At 38.8% G+C, this 19,358-nt stretch overlaps 1 protein-coding gene across 1 annotated transcript; it reads right to left on the reverse strand.

Moving 5' to 3' along the window:
* Nucleotides 1-1,927: 1,927 nt before the first annotated feature.
* CUNH11orf58 (chromosome unknown C11orf58 homolog) lies at nt 1,928-18,635 on the reverse strand. Its single transcript, XM_012456563.2, has 5 exons — nt 18,420-18,635; nt 12,740-12,823; nt 9,982-10,042; nt 5,157-5,266; nt 1,928-2,949 (listed from the first exon to the last, which is right to left on the reverse strand). Exons 1-5 carry the CDS (start codon nt 18,480-18,482, stop codon nt 2,719-2,721), a joined length of 549 nt encoding a protein of 182 aa, XP_012311986.1. The 5' UTR covers nt 18,483-18,635; the 3' UTR covers nt 1,928-2,718.
* Between the last annotated feature and the right edge of the window lie 723 nt (nt 18,636-19,358).

A 19,358-nucleotide genomic window follows, 5' to 3' on the forward strand; every position in this document is an offset into this window, starting at 1 on the left:
AAGTTTTACATAGTAAGAATGGAGAACTGACTAGAGAAAATAGGGTTATGGGCAGTGTTGAGGTAAGTTAAAATCAATTTTTACTAATATTGATATATACATTTGGGGGTCTTTCTCCAGAAATCACTGGTGAAGGTAGGAGCACTTGGATACATCTAGGGATATAAATTTTCCAGGAAGGCGTGACATTTAGGGAGGGTCATTTGGGTTAACAATCATGATACTAAACTGATAGTAAGCCTAGACAGGACTTACAAAGGAGGTGGAAACAGACTATGACCTAACGCAGAACAGGTATAAAGAAGAATTGGTTAGAAGTGAGTTTTTTTATTTAGTGATTTTAGAGGTTGTTTTTGGATATTGCAAGTATACAGGATGTGGTTGTGGTGGAGAAAAGTAATATCAAAGGCCTATGTATAAGTAGTCACTGAAGCTAACCAGGTAGCTGAAATTTATTTCCCCCCAAGTTACTCAAAGAATGTGACCTTTCTGCTCTCAAACTATGGTTCAGGCATTCCAGACTTTTTTTCTGTGCCTTCAATTCCCCTGGATTTAAGAAATTATACTCAAGGACTTTTGCCTATTAATACAAACAGCATTGCAATCTGTATTTGAAAACATTCTTTTCAATAGACTGTTAGGTTACGGGTACAAGTAAACACTTAAGTATCAGCAAACATTTAAAATAAGTGTATATCAGGTATTAAATTATGAATAATATGGAAAAGTTGCCAATAAACTTTCCACTGAATAGTGTTTCACAGCACAAAAATAATCTGTATTTTCCTGATACTTTGTTTTCTTATTTTTTATTTTTATTTTTCTGATACTTTTTAGTATGGACACCAAGACAGGTTGACATCAGTTGTCTTCTAATTTCTTTCATACTTAAAAGATAGCATGATGTTTAATGGGTGCCAGGAAACCAGGCCACATGGACTAATAGACCTAAATTCAACCCTGAATTTTGTTAACAGCCAATACATGAATTAATTGAAATCTGGATTTCTCTATACGAAGATGAAAATACTCTTAAAAATTGTAATACTCAGGCTGGGCGTGGTGGCTCACGCCTGTAATCTAAGCACTTTGGAGGCCAAGGCGGGCGGATCACCAGAGGTTGGGAGTTCAAGACCAGCCTGACCAACATGGTGAAACCCCATCTTGAAAAACGAAAAAAAAAAAACAAACAAAAAAACACTTTAATACTCATCTGTATCTCATTCTTAAATAAAAATCAATCTTCACTTTCGACTTAGTTATAATAAGCAATCCTATACATCTGAAAATTAGTGGGCATTGAATAAAACCAAACTTTTTCAAACCAAGTATTTGTTAAATGTCATACGTATTGTCTACCATCAACTGATTGAATAATTTTACCATAAAGGGTAGCACCTATTTTTCAAAGATGTGAGAAATTTTAAATTTGGGGTCTGATATATGATGAAATATACTGCAAGATGGAGTCTATCAACCAGAAATCACCTGTTCTAGTTGTTAAATTTCTTTAAAACACATTCTAAATTTCAGAGTGACAAAATAATAATTTTGAAAAACTCCAACACTCCAAATATATTCTTTAAGTATCTAGATGGATGATAGTTCAGCTCACAAACAGGTTTGACTAAAGCCTTTTAACTTGTTCCTTATAAACACTAAGAATTTGGACCCAATTATCCAAAGATCCATTTACTAGCTCATAATGCAATCTGTGTTAATCAGATGATGTACAAATCAACCATGTAATAGCAGTCAGATGATTCTATTCTCACATCAACAGAAATAGTAATAAAATTAGAAAGAAATAGTTTTTAGTAATTAATAAAATAGCACTAGAATAAAATGAAGAGAATTTTTTGTTTCAGCTTCTTATCAGTAAGCCTGTTCCTCATTTGTAGATGAGGATAAAGGTATCACAGTCAAATATGGGAAACTGCTCTTTATTTAGACCTTCGGGACAAAATTAACTTTGGTCACATATTACTTAAAAAAAAAAAATCCAGTTTTACATATTTCTAAATAGATAGATAGGACTAAATGATCAGAGAAATAATTTCTTCTGTAAAAATTGGCCAAATTTTATCAAAAATCTAACATACAATGTAATTCAAATTATATAAAGACCAGTTGGGATCATAATATTCCAAATGTATGACAGTTGTGACTCCATCCTAACAGGTGTGAAAAGTACTTGCTCTCATGTTGCTTTGGTCCAGAAGAGTAGAGCTGACTTAGTAACAGGAAACTAAGTACCTAATCTTTTGCCAAAATTAGATTGTGACTGGCCACAGAAATATCCATGATGAATAGCTCTACTATAACAAAGATAAAAGAATACTTTTCATGAACATATCACAGTATCAAATACATTTTTTATAAGAGAAAAATATGAAGGAAATGATGAAATAGCTATCACAAACAAAAAGGGTCTCGCCCATAAGCTGATGAAATTAGAGGGTTGATGATGATAATATGAAAGGAAGTTGAGTACTGTATTTATTTCTTATTTTATACAACTCTTACTCTTTACAAAAATGGTTATAGTCATGCCCATAAAAGTGTAACCCATGGCATTTGAAAGCAAACACTCTTTTTAATTATTTAAAAGGGCCTTTTAAAAATTATAATACAAAGGTCTGTGCTCTATAAGCAGTCCTCCACTGTGCATTATAACAATAAGGCTTACTTTTAATACAAAGACTACGTGTTTGGGAGTTATGAACCACTAGATTTAACAAACATCATTTTATAATTGCTTTTTGCATCTTTTTTGTTTTTGGGATCCTCCACTTCATCAGGGTGCTCAGCAGCTTGGAGTTCTTCAGCAGATTCTTCTTTCTCTGACTCTGAATCACTTTCAGAGTCATCTGGACTTTCAGGATCAGGTGAATCATCATCATCATCATCATCTCCAGCCACATCACCTTCTCCATCATGATCTTCTACCTAAAACATCAATCAACCAGCTCTTTTAAAAAATAAACATTAGCCAACACAAAATCTGAGAAAGACCCTAAATTCTGTCAGTCTTAGAAGCACTGTGCTTTGTAGCCATTAGAACAACAGCTTTAAGACTTTAGTAGAATTTTAAGAACGGGCTCTGGCCAGGCCCAATGGCTCACACCTGTGGCTGGGATTCCAGTTACTCAAGAGGCTGAAGAGGGAGGGTGGGGGACAGGAGGAGGGGACTGCTTGAGGCCAAAAGTTTGAGATCAACCTGGACAACACAGACCCTATCTCTTAAAAAAGAAAGAAAGAAAAAAAAAAATTAGCCAGGCATGGTGGTGCATGCCTGTAGTTCTAGCTATTCAGGTGGTTGAGGTGGAAGGATTGCTGGAGCCCAGGAGTTCAAGGCTGTAGTGAGCTATGATCATGCCACTGCATTCTAGCCTGTGTGACAAAGCAAGACTCCATTTCTCTTTTTGTTTTTTTTGAGACCAAGTCTCGCCCTGTCACCCAGGTTGGACTGCAATGGTGCTATCTTGGCTCACTGCAGCCTCCGCCTCCCAGGTTCAAACTATTCTCCTGCCTCAGTCTCCTGAGTAGCTGGGATTACAGGCACCCACTACCACACTCAGCTATTTTTTTGTATTGTTAGTAGAGACGGGGTTTCACCATGTTGGCCAGGCTGGTCTCAAACTCCTAACCTCATAATCAACCTACCTTGGCCTCCTAAAGTGCTGGGATTACAGGTGTGAGCCATCATGCCCAGGAAAGACTCCATTTCTTAAAAAAGAAAACAAGAGGGAGGTGCTCTGAAGACCACACACCTATCTCCCCTCCCCTAGTTTGAAAACCACTGTATTATGTTTTCCTGAAAGAAACAATTTTTTAAATTAATAAGGCATGTTAACCACTGACATTTATGTGGAAATCAGTTATCAATGTTTTGCACATTGTATTACTTTGGAGTAAATAAAAGTCACATATAAACTTATAATATAAAAAGAGATCACTTAGGAAACAAGTGAAAAGAAGCTCTCCTAAACCATTATTTTAAACTTACATGAAATATTTTACCTAACTTGTGAGCATGTTGTTCATGCCTATTAAAAATGTGCCCTGGCCAGGGGTGGTGGCTCACGTCTGTAGTTCCAGCCCTTTGGGAGGTGGAGGCGGATGAGTCGCTTGAACCCAGGAGTTCAAGACCAGACTGAGCAACATAGCAAAACTCTGTATCTACAAAAAATACAAAAATTAGCTAGGCATGGTGATGCAGGCCTATAGTCCCAGGTCCTCAGGAGGCTGAGGTGGCAATGAGACTGTGCCACTGTATCCAGCCTAGGCGACAGAGTGAGAACCTGTCTCAAAAAAGAGGGGAATAAGGTGCTGTAATGATTAAGCAGAATTTACACGATTAGAAAATACACCTTAAAATCCTTAGAAACAGACCGGGTGAGGTCTGGTGTGGTGGCTCATGGCTGTAATCCTAGCACTTTGGGAGGCCAAGGTGGGTGGACTGCCTGGGCTCAGGAGTTGAGGCCAACCTGGGCAACCCAGTGAAACCCCATCTCTACTAAAATACAAAAAATTAGCTGACGCGAGTCCCAGCTACTCAGGAGGCTTAGGCAAGAGAATTGCTTGAACCTGGGAGGTAGAGGTTGCAGTGAGCCGAGATCATGCCACTCTACTCCAGCCTGAGCAACAGAGTGAGACTTTGCCTCCAAAAAAAAAAGATAGGCCAGGTGTGATGGCTCAAGCCTATAATGCCAGCACTATGGGAGGCCAAGGTGGGTGGAGTTCAAGACCAGCCTGGCAACATGGTGAAACCCTGTCTCTACAAAAAGTAGCTGGGTGTAATGGCAGGCATTTGTAACCCAAGCTACTCGGGAGGCTGAGGCAGGAGAATCACTTGAACCCGAGAGGTGGGTTGCAGTGACCTGAGATCGCACCACTGCACTCCAGCCTGGGTGACAGAGTAAGACTCCATCTCAAAAAAAGCAAACAAACAAACAAAAAATACCACAAAAATCCTTAGAAACATCTCTTCTGATTATCTACCGAGACGAGTAGGGTATATACAATTATTTTTAAGATTAATTACATAAAGAAAGCTTTTTACATGGGATTCTTGATTGCTAGAGTAATCTAACAACAAATGATACCAAACTGAAAACTAATTATCTTCCCAATGAAAATAAGTTAATTACTACCTCACTGAAGCCAAGTCCACAATGTCGCCGATATCTTCCTGATAATTTACTGTCCATACTTTGCTGATATTGAGACTCCAGTTCTTCATTAATTTTCTTGTCTTCTTCCCCTGCATGTCCAGGATACTTTAGTTATGTTTCAAATTAATAATGTACACAAAAAAACCATAACAGAGATGCTATTATGCTCATGGCTGATTTATCTAATTGTTACTAATTTTACTATGAATTTTGAGAATAAATTTTTATACCATAGGTGGTTACCTAATAGACAATAAAATGTTTGATGTTGAGATAGCATAAGCATCTAAGCTCTTTGGATATTAAGTGTTTTAGCTTACTTATAATATAGTAAGTGGATGTTCTCCTGAAAGTTTTTTCTCCTAGTCACCTAATAAAAACTCTCCAACAAACAAATTATCTATCTTTGAACAAAAGCAATGCAAAAAGTTAGGCACTTTTGTTCAGCAAATGGCTAAATGAAATGGTCATATACTGGATCTCCTTTATGCCTTTCTTTGCATATCAAGTTTATCAGAGCAACTTAAACTTTAAAGCAGCAGTCTCCAACCTTGTTGGCACCTGGGACCAGTTTTATGGAAAACAATTTTTCCACAGATGGAGTGGGGGTGGTGGTGGTTTTGAGATGATTCAAATGCATTATATTTATTGTGTACTTTACTATTACTACATTGTAATATATAACGAAATAATTGTACAACTCACGATAATGTACAATCAGGGGAGCCTGAGCTTGTTTTCCCTGCAACTTGATGGTCCCATCTGGGGGTGATGGGAGACAGTAACACCCTAAGTGTGTTGCTTATGTCCAGTCTACTCTGTAATCTCATTTTGGCTGCTGTCCAGAACACCCTGCTTCACAAAGACAGGCAGCTGGAAATGGAAGCAGGCTTTTCAGTGCTTTCGTGGCAATCTCACAAGACATTCCACTCTGACTTTAATTCAGAATGTATGGAGATGTAAAGTTGTCTCAAACATACTTTTAAGGGCATCATCATTTGTGATCTTAAACAGTTGATCCTCTTCTAGCATGAACAAAGTCGATTCACCTGGCTTATTCACAAATGGGCTGTGGATCCATTCCTTCCCAGTTCAGGGCTCTTTTGTGGTTGGGAAATAATGCCCAAACTCTTTGAAAGCTAAGATAGGTGACCATGCACCAGATGGGAGAAAAAAGGTTCTGGCTCAGTCTCTTTCAACATCTCTGCTAATGTTTGAAACATGTCAAAAAATCCCAATGTTCACTTGTGGCCCCCATAATACCAGTTTGGCTTTGAATGCAGCCACTTTATCTGCCAACTTGAACACAGCTGCTGTTCTCCCCTGAGGTGACGGATTGAGTATGTCACACAATAAGCAAGTTTTTTTTTTGTTTTTTTTTTTGAGACAGAGGCTCCCTTGCCCAGGCTGGAGTGCAGTGGGACGATCTTGGCTCATTGCAACCTCTGCCTTCCAGGCTCAAGTGATTCTCGTGCCTCAGCCTCCCGAGTAGCTGGGATTACAGGTGTGTGCCAGCATGCCCAAGTAATTTTTGTATTTTTTAGTAAAGACGCAGTTTCTCCCTGTTGGGCAGGCTGGTCTTGAACTCCTGGCCTCAAGTGATCCACCTAGCTTGGCCTCCCAAAGTGCTGGAATTACAGGCGTGAGCCACGACGCCTGGCCAAGTATGCAAGTTTTGCAACTCATTCTGTGTCAATGAAATGTGCTGCCAGCGGTGATTGTTTTTCTGAAAGAAATCTCTGGAATGCCTATCGTAACTCTGGCCAGTAATCTACCTTTAGGAAGCCATCTCTCTTCTGTGTGTAAGAGAAGACATTGTGTGCTCTTCTCTTGGCAACTCCTGCTTTGACTCCTCACAGAGTTGCACAGATAGACATGAATTAAGGGCATGTACCTTAATGTGGTTGAAAGTTTTAATCACATCCTGCAAAATGTTAGTTCAGGGGGCATTTTTTTTTTTTTTTGAGACTGAGTCTTGCTCTGTCACCAGGCTGTAGTGCAGTGGCACAATCTTGGCTCACTACAACCTCTGCCACCACGCCCAACTACTTTTTGTATTTTAAGTAGAGATGGGGTTTCACCATGTTGGCCAGGATGGTCTTGATCTCTTGACCTCATAATCTGCCCGCCTTGGCTTCCCAAAGTGCTGGGATTACAGACATGACAGGTGGCATTTTTCAACTAGCCAGCATCTCTATGGATGACACAGTGAACAGACTCCCATTCAGAAGCAAGCTCTTTGACCTGAGTAGCGAAACCAGAAAGTCATGGCAGCTGCTCCAGCCCTGCATATATTGATAAAAAATGACCAATTCAGCTTTCCTGATATGTAATTATTTAAAGACTTGAATAGTTATGCAGCTGTGGTGTTGGTAGAAAGCAAAAGTGCACATAGCATATCCTCATGCACATCCTCCTGAAAAACATATCACACAAAAACAAGCATTGTTGCCTTGTCGTCCACACTGGTAGATTCATTAACCTGGATTGCACACCACAGTGACTCATTAACCCTCTCTAACAGTTGTGCCTCAGTATCCTCTATTTCATCAATTCATCTACTTATGGTGCTAGCCAGAAGAACACATGCCATCTTTTGAACTGCAGCCTCTCCTAAAAGTTCAGAGCAAGTGTCCTTAGCGGCAGGCAGGATCAACTCTTCACCAGTAGTAAAGGCCTTCCTTAGCTTTAGCAATGTGGTCAGCCACTAAGAATGATGTTCTCAGTGCAGACACATTTGATGAAGTGGTGGCTTTCAATAATTGCTTCTGTTCTTTACGTTCACGATTTTTTCTTTTGAAAAACTCCAAAGGTTTGCCTTTTAGTGCAGGCTGTTTGGCTTCCATGTGCTGAAGCACTTTTAAAGGTTTCATGGCTTTCCTGGATAGCTAGTCATCACATATAGACAAAGTGGGTTTGGAGAATATGAATCACCTATTGCAATGAACCTGTAATTTGTGTACGATGCTTGGTATTTTCTTTTAAATGCAGCTTTCTTTTTGTTGGCAGTCTTAGAGTCTTCTGCTGTCTCATCATTGGGTCTTTCCCCCTTTTCAAAGAAGCTCTCCAAGGACTTTTTTTTTTTAATTCATCTTGGCTAGAGATAGCTTGTGGGCTTACCAAAACTGTGACTGAGACAAGTGCACAGTGCAGGAAAGAGGCACGGATGTAAGCGGTAAATAAAATAATGGGCAGGCCACATGCAGACTAAATGTTAGATTCTGACTTAAAACCTGCCACCAGATGCAGTTAATTGTAACTTGCCACTCACTCTGATATGAGTCGGCAGGCAGTTGATTTATGGTCTCTCTGCAGTCAAGCCTCTCTGCTAATGTTAATCTGTTTTTGCAGCCACTCTCCATCACCACCTCAGATCCACCTCAGATCATCAGGCATTAGATTCTTGTAAGGAGGCGCAACCTAGATCCCTGGCTTGCACAGTTCACAATAGGATTCATGTTCCTATGAGAATTAAATGCTGCCAATGATCTGACAGGAGGTGTGGCTCAGGTGGTAATACAAGCCATTGGGAGCAGCTGTAAATACAGATAAAGCTTCTCTGGCTTGCCTGCCGCTCACCTCCTGCTGTGTGGCCCAGTTCCTAACAGACCAGGGATGGGTACTGGGGGTTGGCAACTCCTGCTTTAAAGCTTTAAAGTTTTAAAAGAGTAAATGTGGCAGTTGAAACATTTTTCCATTCTGCAAAGTTCAGGGATTGTTTTTTGCCTTATGCACCAATACAAATTAATTTGAAGTAACTGTTTAATACCAGAAAAATAAAAGATCTATGAATTTCTAAAATGTGCTACATATGCTACACATTACCATAATTTAAATAACTTAAAGTTTTGTTAAACATAATCTAGGTTACTGTGCCTTTTATTAATATGTGCCTTTTCTTAATAATGTCCAAGATCAAGGTCAGTTTTAAATAGGCAAAAATTTCACTTTTCAGCACACCAAATATCCAAATTCATTTTCAATTTTATTTTAAAATGTTCTTCCCTAAAATTATTTTTAAAGTTTATTTCTTCAGGGTCTGCAACTAGTTTATATTCTTCAAAGATTTTAGGAAAAAATTTAGTGAACAGACAAAACCAGAATATTCCAACTATGACATTATATGCTAATATACAAAGAAAAAAAATTCTATATATACCAGAGTTAACAATATAAGGCATAAAACCTCACTACAATTAAAATATATGCTCTGAATCAGTAAAAATGGAGACAGAAAAAGGTTTCGTGATTAGAATATCATGACATATACTCTCTCATATTTTAAAAATAAAAGTACATGATAATTGATACTTTATATATGTAACATGTTTACCTATTATACATTACTAAATTTTTTTTTTTGAGACAGAGTTGTACTCTGTCACTCAGGCTGGAGTGCAATGGCGTGATCTTGGCTCACTGCAATCTCCACCTCTTGGGTTCAGGCAATTCTCATGCCTCAGCTTCCCAAATTGCTGGGATTATAGGCATGAGCCACCACGCCCAGCATTTTTTTGTCTTTTTTTTAAATTTTAAGAGATGGGTCTTGCTCTGTAGCCCAGGTTGAATGCAGTGGTGTGATCTTGGTGTCACTGCAGCCTCAAACTCCTGGGCTTAAGTGACCCTCCCGCTTTAACCTCCGAAATAACTGTGATTACAGGCATAAGCCACTTGCACCCAGCTGCAATTCTAATATTTTAATAATTTACACAATTATATGCCAAGTAGAATATCCTGAAACATGAACACATACATCATATTCTGAATTTAGCACTTCTATTTTAATTATATTTTACTTTCTTACCTGTTCGGAAGTGAGATGTTGATTTGTGATCTCCTATAACAAGACGACCAGTATGTTCTTTCTATAAGAAGGTTGAAAATGTCTTAGCATTTGAGACCACTAATTTAATCTTATTGGGTATCTACTATGTGCTGAAAACTATTCTAGGCTTCTGGGATACAGTGACGACAGAAGACCATTAGAATCTCTGCCTTTAAGGAGATTACATTCTAGCAAGGGTAGGAATGGGGAAGGGAGACAGGCAAACGTGATCATTATTTATACTATGTTAGAAGGTACTAAGTGCCATTAAAACAAAACAGACCTGAGTAAGGGGTAGAGCAGATTGAAATTTTAAACAAGATGAATAGATAACTAGAAGATTGATTCAATCTAAACATTTTCTTTCCTAAAGGCCAGTTTAATGAGTTGCTTTAACTTCCCACCTGCTCTGTCTGCTGTCTCAAGTATATCTCATGGACAGAAAGCAAATGAGATTTAGCCAGACAAAAATGAAATAATTAAAACTTATAATGTATCATATAAAGTGATAGATCTTATTACAGCATATCATAATCATTAGCTATTTCTTTACTATTTGACTAAAATAAACTCCTGATTTCAACATGTAAAAAAGAACAATTTAAAACAATTTTGTACTCTAAATATAAAAATACATCTGATTCAGTATTACCAACTGATCAGGTTACATAATTATTCTCAATTTAATCAGTACAATCCACTCTTTAGGGTTCATAGTTTCATAAAGTAAAAAAGTGCTCATTAAAACACCATGTGAAGGTGAGAATGGGACTTTGGAAAGTAATCTTAACCAATGATCTGTGAAGGTACAGTAACAAACCTTCCTATTGTGAAAAAATGACAGACACAGTCTCCATATACAAAAATGATGCTACTGAAAAACTTCAAGCGTTAATGTTCATTGTTCTACATGCCATTAACACATAAGCAAATCAATGATTCAGTGTTATTTCTTTAGGTTGCAAAACTTCGACTTTGACTTTAAATGAAACAACCTATAATGAAAACAATTTTCTTCCTCATCTGTGGTATGGTGAAACAATTTTATTCTCAGTTTTCTTAAAGTTAGTTTCCAAGAACCATAAGGGATGTTAAGTGAGGACTTAGTATATTTGCATGAAACAAGATAAATTGCAGACTATTTTCTATGACAAATTACAAATTGGGAAATCTGGATTACTGAGGTATTATACAAATGCTTTCTTTAAATAGGTTTCAGTGTTTTACATGACCTCTACCTATCCCCAAACCCACTTCTGTAGTCTGGCTAACTCCTCATCCTTTGAGATTCAGATCAATTCTATTTTGGGGAAGCCTTCTTGCACTGCTAAACCAGAGTTAGCTTCCCTCTGTGATTCCACAGCACTACATGCATGGTTTTCTCAAAGCAATTACAATTCTGTATTGTTATTATGTGGTTTCCTTCATTAATAGCTCCAAACATGTATTACTGATCTATATGACCACCCAGGATTCAGCACAGTAGTAGGTAGTCTGTAATTGTCGGAAAAAATGTATGAATGTATTCTCATGTATGTAACAAACCAAAGAGCAGAATTTCATTTTAAGGGACTTAAAAAAAGAAAAAAAATTCCTATTTCTTTTAAATTTAGTTTGTAGGAAGACCACTGGGACAATGTTAGTAAAATAAATGTACTTGTTTACAAAAAATAAATATCTAGCGATCCCTGTATAAACTGCTAGGATAAAGAAAGATTTTTACAATAGATATTTTCCTGGCACTTGTTTTACACAGTTGATCTCTGAACACACTGTGTGAGTCCACTTATACTTGAATTTGCTTCTGCCTCTACCACCCTCAGACAGTAAGACAATCCCTACTTTCCAGCCCACTCAACATGAAGACTATGAGGATGAAGACTTTTATGATGATCCACTTCCAATTAATGAACAGTAAATTATTTTCTCTTCCTTAAAATTTTCTTGATAACATTTCCTTTTCTTTATTGTAGGAATACAGGATATAAGACATGTAACACCCAAAATATATGTTAGCTGATAATTATGTTATCAGTAAGGCTTCCAGTTAATAGGTTATTAGTAGTTAAGTTTTTGGGGAGTTGAAAATTATATGCAAACTTTCAACTATCTACAGAACCAGCACCCCTAACCCCCACATTGCTCAAGGGTCAACTGTACCTTCTATTAACGTTAACAAAACTGACAGGCATGTCAAAATATCTTGAACACTTTTAAGGTTTTTCCCCTTGGCGTTCTGCACATTCGGAGAAACTTCTCTATCTAGTAACAAACTATAGACATGATCTCTGAAAGTGTAGTCTTAAAATTAGGTTTTTGATAAAGGATATTCCCTTGGTTACAACTTCAAAGGCTGGAGGGAGCTATAAAACATGACAGACTTTCACTTTGGCCAGAGGTTTCACACGATAACCTACCCAGAAGAAATATCTTCTATCAAACCACTGGGCCAACATATGGAAAATCATAAACTTTGACATCTCTTTTCTCCTATACATCCTCCTTGAACCAAATTTTTCTCTGTGCAGTCTTCCATCTTTACTGAATCCTAGAAGTGGCTCAAAAATAATATAAATTGTATGTACTTGGTTAAGCCAGATGTATTTCCCAAAGCCAAAAGAAATCATGCAGAACAGGAAAATGGAATCCAAGTGTATTCAACCCTTCTTACTTAGCACACATAAAAATGGCGTTATTTTCACAGAAAAGATAAAAATGCACACCATCTGATGCTTACCTTTCCTGCACCCATAAGTCTCAAGAACTTTTGTTTTCTCTCTTCATTACCCAAGTCTGCTGCCTCCCAATTGCTAGATCCCAGCTAGAAAAGAAATTGGTTGATTAATTTTTTTTGCATAAGTGTTACAAAATCTAAAGTCTACCTGTAATTCCCAAGTTTTTTTCCCTGTCAGTTTTAACTATAAACAGGGTTTATTTTTTTTGCTTAGGTAGCTAAGCATATGCATCACATTCAAATTTACTCCTTTTCTATTACCTCAAATCAGAATCCTTTCGTTCTTTTGCAGCCAGAGCTGAGTCTCAAAAGTTTGCCTGTATCAGAGTCCCCTAGAGGGCTTGTTAAAACAGACTGCTGGGCTACAGCCCCAGAGATACAGCTCGGTCTGGAGTGGGGCTCTAGGATTTGAATTTCAACAAATTCCTAAATGATGCTGATGCTGTTGATCTGGGTACCACACTTTAAGACCCACTGCCCTGGAGCCTTGCAGGGTCCTAGAGCACCTAGTACTGTGAACTTAGATGGCAGCCACAGTTGTTAGTTGGTGTTAAAAATTCTGGCTTTATCAGTTTGCTAACTTTTAACTTAATAAAGAAAATTTTAACTTTTCAGTTTCTTTTTTGAGCAGTTCTAGTTGTTAGGATTAAGATGACATTATTTTTATTCTTTCTTAAAAGTCTTCCAAAGAACAAAGGGAAAACTTATTTATTTTTGAGACGGAGTTTAACTCCTGTTGCCCAGGCTGGAGTGCAATAGCGCGATCTGGCTCACTGTAACCTCCGCCTTCCAGGTTCAAGCGATTCTTCTGCCTCAGCCTCCTAAGTAGCTGGGATTACAAGTATGCACCACCACGCCCAGCTAATTTTGTATTTTTAGTAGAGACAGGGTTTCTCCATGTTGGCCAGGCTGGTCTCGAACTCTCGACCTCAGGTGATCCGCCTGCCTCGGCCTCCCAAAGTGCTGGGATTATAGGTGTGAGCCACCGCATCTGGCTACTTATTTTTAAAAGAATAGACCCAAACTGATTCTATTTTGCAATTATCAAATGGGTCCACTGAACTCTTTTATAAATCTAAGAAATATGATGGAATCCTAGTGATCATATTTTTCCCTACATCTTGAAACAAATGTAAAAACTGTTTCATTATCATTCATTATTCCCAACGATGCTAAAAATAAAATAATTTAAAAAAGTTATCTCACTGTATTGTCCAAAGTATTTCATCACCATCTTTCCAAGACATCATACCTTTGTTGTCTACTTATAGCTTTCACTGAACACAGATGGGAATTCACAGTTTTTCATTTTCCATTCATAATGGCAAAGAAAAAAAACTGACAGAAGGCATTAACCATTATTAAACGAAGAAGAAAGTGAATGCAAAATGACAGGCAGTTGTATTCTAGACTAACGATGATGATAAAATTAACTGTGCAAAAATCTCAGACTATGAGTTTTTGGATGAGGATTACTAGAAGACTTTTTTCCCACCCAAGAATCAACAAGGAAAAGAAAACAAACCAACAAACAAACAAGATATGTACTCTCACTCGGAGAGCCATTGGCAGGAAAGACTTCATCTTGCAATATTTTGCAGTAAGAGCCAGGATGATCCCATTTTCTAAAAGGAGGTGTGACTGTTTTATCTCATCTTTTACCATTTTTATGCATCAAAATTTACTTGATTTGGTTGCAAATGGACAAAGGGTGAAGACAGGTATATATACAAGGTGACTGGAAGGAAAATGAAATAAAAATATTAATATTCACTGAATTTATCATTCTAATTAAGTTTATAATCTAAAAATAAAAATGTTTTGCAATTATGGAGCAAGGATGACAAATCCTTCTCCATAAATCGTAGGCAATAGAAGGTTGCAAAAATTCTTTAAGTATTGTATTTTGATGATGCAAATGCAACCCAGGTTTGAACTTCAAGGGTCCCTTATAATTTGGTTTTTTTCAACCAAATGCAGATCCATCTCAAGTATATAGAAGACTGATTTTTCCTATTCTTGGGTTCGACAGGGCTGGCTGCAGGACTTGAGTATGCAAGATTTGCCAAGGAGGTGGGTGGGTCCTAAAACTAATCTCCCACATTTAGTATACTGAAGGATGACTGTATATACCACCAAAATCAAGAAAACATAGTTTATAAATTTGAATTTGCTATTGTTAAATTCACATTAAAATTCCTAATAAAGTTGTTTTGCATTATCCCCTTTTATTCTTATTTCTAAAAATTATTTGTAAAAGACTAAAAGAATATACAAAAAACACTATTTCTCCTGGGCATATGAGAGTTAAAGCATTTGTACCAATCTGGACCCATTTGTGCTTCTAAATTCTCATTAGTGGAAGGGCTTATATGCTCTCATAATTTTGGCTTCCTAAGTTCCAAATCTCTACTTCTTTTCAAGTGACCCTTGATATATTATTGTAGGCCATTTAGTTCTTACCTATTTGTGGCTCAATATAGTTAAAGTAATAGTGAAGCTTCAGTTCTGACTCTGTAAGTCAGGATCTGACATTTAATTTTAACTTCTTATCTATAAAGAGAGGCCTCTTTAAAAGAGTGTCTTAAGACACTGAGGCACAGAGAGGCTAAGTGACTTGCTTCAATCCTCTGACCATCCTCTGTTTTTTCCACATCATATTCTCCATGATCAAATGAGACAGAATATTGAAAGTGGTCTATGAATTAAATACCATTATAAAAATGTAGAGAATTAAGTTAAAAAAATTGTCTAAAAACCAACTTTCTTGATTCTGTTTCTATTAAAAGAGCAAAATATCTTCGGTGTTTATATAAATAACCCTGTCACCTACAACTTCTAATCCCAATGTTTTAAGAAAATAACATTAAGTCCTGCCAGTTCTTTTCAAAGACCTTAAAGTAGCAGTCCCCAACCTTTTTGGCACCAGGGACTGGTTTTGTAGAAGACAATTTTCCACAGACGAGGTGGTTTTGCGATGATTCAAGTACATCACATTTATTGGGCACTTTATTTCTATTATTAGTACACTGTAATAGATAATGAAATAATTATAAAACTCACCATAATGTAGACTCAGTGGAAGCCCTGAGTTTCTTTTCCTACAACTAGACAGTCCCATCTGGGGGTAATGGGAGACAGTGACAGATCATTAGGCATTAGATTCTCACAGGGAGTGTGCAACCTAGATCACTTGCATGTGCAGTTCACAACAGGGTTCACGCTCCTATGAGAATCTAATGCTGACAGGAGGCAGAGCTCAGGAGGTAATGCAAGCCATGGGGAGCAGCTGTAAATAGAGATGAAGCTTTGCTGGCTGGCCCATAGCTCACCTCCTGCTGTGTGGCCTGGTTCTGTGGCCCAGGAGTTGGGGACTCCTGCCTTAAAGTAAAACAGCGAGTACTTTGCCCAAATGCTGCATTCTGAAAAGCATGTTAATGCCCTATACAATTTAAGAGAGGTTCCTTAGCACCTCTCCTAACCTCCCCAATCCTCCCACTCCCTATAAGATAGCTTTCATTTCTCTACTCCAAGCCAATGAAACTAGTTTTAGGTTGTCTTCATCCTTAATACCCTTTACTACGGACCTGCAATTAATTTATCAATACATATCCTAGTGACTCTTAGAATTTACTCCTACATTGTCAACATTTTTCTAGATTTGTATTCTGTGATTTAGTATCGACTTTTAGTATCAAAAAAAAAGTTTTGTTACCCCAATTAGATGTGAGGTCAACGGGCATAAGAAAACTCCAATGATCTCTTACATACTATGGATACTCATTAGAAACTGTGGCCCAAATATATATTATAGCTAGCTGATTTTCTACAACAACCTGGAGGTATTTTAATGAATGTATTACATATGGTTAAAAAAAAAATTTTTTTTTAAAAAGTACTGGCTGAGCGAGGTGGCTCACACTTGTAATCCCAGCACTTTGGGAGGCCGAAGTGGGCAGATCGCTTGAGTCTAGTAGCTACTGTGGTGGTGGGCGGGGAGAGGGGGTTGAAGCAGGAGGATCCTTTGAGCCAGGGAGGTGGAGGCTGCAAGGAGCACTAATCATGCCACTGGCCTCCAACCTGGAAAAAAGAGTGAGACCTTGTCTCAAAACAAAAACAAAACACAGGTACTTAAAGATAGGCTTATATGACCAGGAAAGGTCTTAAAGGTCATCTAGTTTAAACTGATCTTTTCAGAACTGTAAACTTAATGACTTAATCTCTTTACCTTTCTGTTAAATTGCGTATCACCTGGGGTTTCCTGTCATGCTAAAACATTATTTCTGAGTGTAGCAGAACAGGTGTCTGACATCCTAGCAATCAAGTCACAGTTACAAATCAGGAGGAAAACAAGGTAATAGCTTTTTAAATGGCAGCCAGGTTACTCAAAAGCATGAATCAATTCCTGTGAAAACGTGAATTACCATATTAACAAGATCTAAAAGCCAGTAGCAGAAAGAACAGAGAGCACCAATAAACTTCTCTAGATGCCCATTCATCCCCAAATCTTCACTGACTGCTAATCTTTCTGCAGAGCTAAAGTCGATTCCTTTAAAGACCCTTACTATTCCGGTCCTCACCCCACCTCCCATTCAGAGGAGTAGGTTTTAACACCATCTCATTCGCTACAAAGTATTATTCAGTGAGCCTTTAAAATTTTATGAAAAGCATTGAAATGCACTATAGAAAAATTTAAAGCTTTATGTATTCAGAAATTAATAGTACTTTAAATAAAACAAAAAATCCTAGATATTCCTTCATCATCCTTAACGATGACCTCACCGCGCCCTCTCCAACAAGTTCTCCATCAAGGTTCCAAAGACACTTGTCCATTGTATGAAGGACGTAGTTTTACGTTTACTGATTACCTGACGTTTCCATGACACTGCGCTAGGAGCTAGGCCAAATATACAAAAAGGCCTAAAATAAGCATCATATTTGTCTCCGAATTCCAAACACCTGGCATTGCAGTAAATATTTAATGGGTTACTTTAAGGGATAAACCGTTTGCTATTAAAACCGGTAAGGTGGGGGCTGGGGAAGGGAACGGCGTTTGATGGGGAGGAGAGGTAAGGAGAACGAGGTATTAATATCTGACATCAAAATGGGCTTCTAGGTCTCAACGTCTTAGACCTCACCACCACAGTCAGAACCAAATTACACCCGTGGCACAATTTTCGGCTCAATGTTGTTCTCGGTTTACCCTTACTAGTGCAGCTGACGTTAACTCTCAATGGCACACTGCAAAAATCATCCAGGCCGGAAAAATCTGTCCAAATGTGCACGAACATTTCGACACTGTCACAGGAATATTCAGAACCCAAAACAGGGAGAGTCTTGCCGTCTCTATCCTGAGTACAAACGCCGGGAAAGCATCCTCATCGGTCCCTCAAAACGCACATATGAAATTCCTTGACTAAGCTCTTTCACTCCTCCACCCTCTCAGAATTTCTTTCCTCAATCCCCCTTCCTACGCAGGTCTCCGGCTCTCAGCGTGTGGGCCTCCTAAAACCCTTCCGACTCTAATAAAGATTAAGGGAGACATTGCCCACTCATTCTGGTTTCTCTTCTGGCCTCTCCCGCTGCGGGCCACCTCAGGCGCGTCCTCCTCCATCCACCCTTCCCGGCCTACTCAAGCCTTTAGTAGGCCTCAACCCTCAGCCACTCCGCCATTGTTATTTACATCGTCGTCTGGGGAGGCTGAACGCTTCACCCCGTGTGGGTGAGACTCTCTGGCAGCACTCATGCTTGCGGGGATCTCGACGAGAAACGTGGAACCCTCTCGCCGCTCTCCTCAGCCGCAACACCAGCAGCCTGCAATCCGCCACCGGCCCAAGCAGTGCCACTCCAGAACGCAGAGCCCCTCCAGGGCTTCTCTACCACTGTCGTCACCGTTGTGGCCGCTCGCCGCCCCGGGGCACTTTGGGAGCTGTAGTTTTCTGAGTCTCTGCATACTGGCCCGAATAAAAAAGATGTATGGGTGACAAAAACTACAATTCCCAGAAAGCCCAGAGGCTCAATTCGCGCTGTGTGGCGGGATGCCCTCGGAGGCCCCGCCTTCTTCGACTGCAGGAGGGAGCGTTCCCGCGGATGGGAGTATGGCGGTGAGCGTTGGCTGAGAGCTTCGTGCCACAGAAGGAGGCTTAGAGAGGTTTTCTCCTTTCACCATGCGACGCTGGCCTATTGGCAAATGCATCATCGTAGCTAAGCACCAGTGTTTAAATGTAATGCTTGAGGCTTACTGAATCCTCACGAATACCCTCCACCCAGGACAAAACCTTAACAAAAAATGGCTTCTACCATTTCCACCCTGGTGTTAGTTTTCTGTTGCCCGCAGGGGATTTCTAGGTGGCCGGTGATGCTGCTTTCTAAAGGTTCTGATGTATATTTCGCTATTTTCCCATACTCACAGAAATGAATTAAGTATGTTGTTAAATGTTGGCAAATTGGCGGTTATTGAAAACGGGGTTTCAGCTGAGGGAAATCTGTACGTTTTCATATGGCTTTGTGTCAGGTGGGAGTGCTCCTCGCTGACCTCGCTGCGGGTGTCTAGGCACCGTACTGTAGGGGCCTTCACCAAGCAAAGTCCATCCCTGGCACAAAAACCTCTATGTTTTTTTTT

Source organism: Aotus nancymaae, unplaced genomic scaffold (assembly GCF_030222135.1).
Source record: "Aotus nancymaae isolate 86718 unplaced genomic scaffold, 86718_ANA_hifiasm-v0.15.2.pri h1tg000059l, whole genome shotgun sequence".
Lineage (NCBI taxonomy): Eukaryota > Metazoa > Chordata > Mammalia > Primates > Aotidae > Aotus > Aotus nancymaae.

Bases quoted from the DNA above. Each gene is read 5' to 3' on its own strand.
- CUNH11orf58 (XM_012456563.2), bottom strand. From the start codon at position 18,482: ATGAGTGCTGCCAGAGAGTCTCACCCACACGGGGTGAAGCGTTCAGCC. The intron at 5,267-9,981 runs GTAAGAAAGTAA...CTGGACATGCAG, and splicing joins AACATCTCACTTCCGAACAG to GGGAAGAAGACAAGAAAATT. The intron at 2,950-5,156 runs GTAGTAATTAAC...TTGATGTTTTAG, and splicing joins GTGGACTTGGCTTCAGTGAG to GTAGAAGATCATGATGGAGA.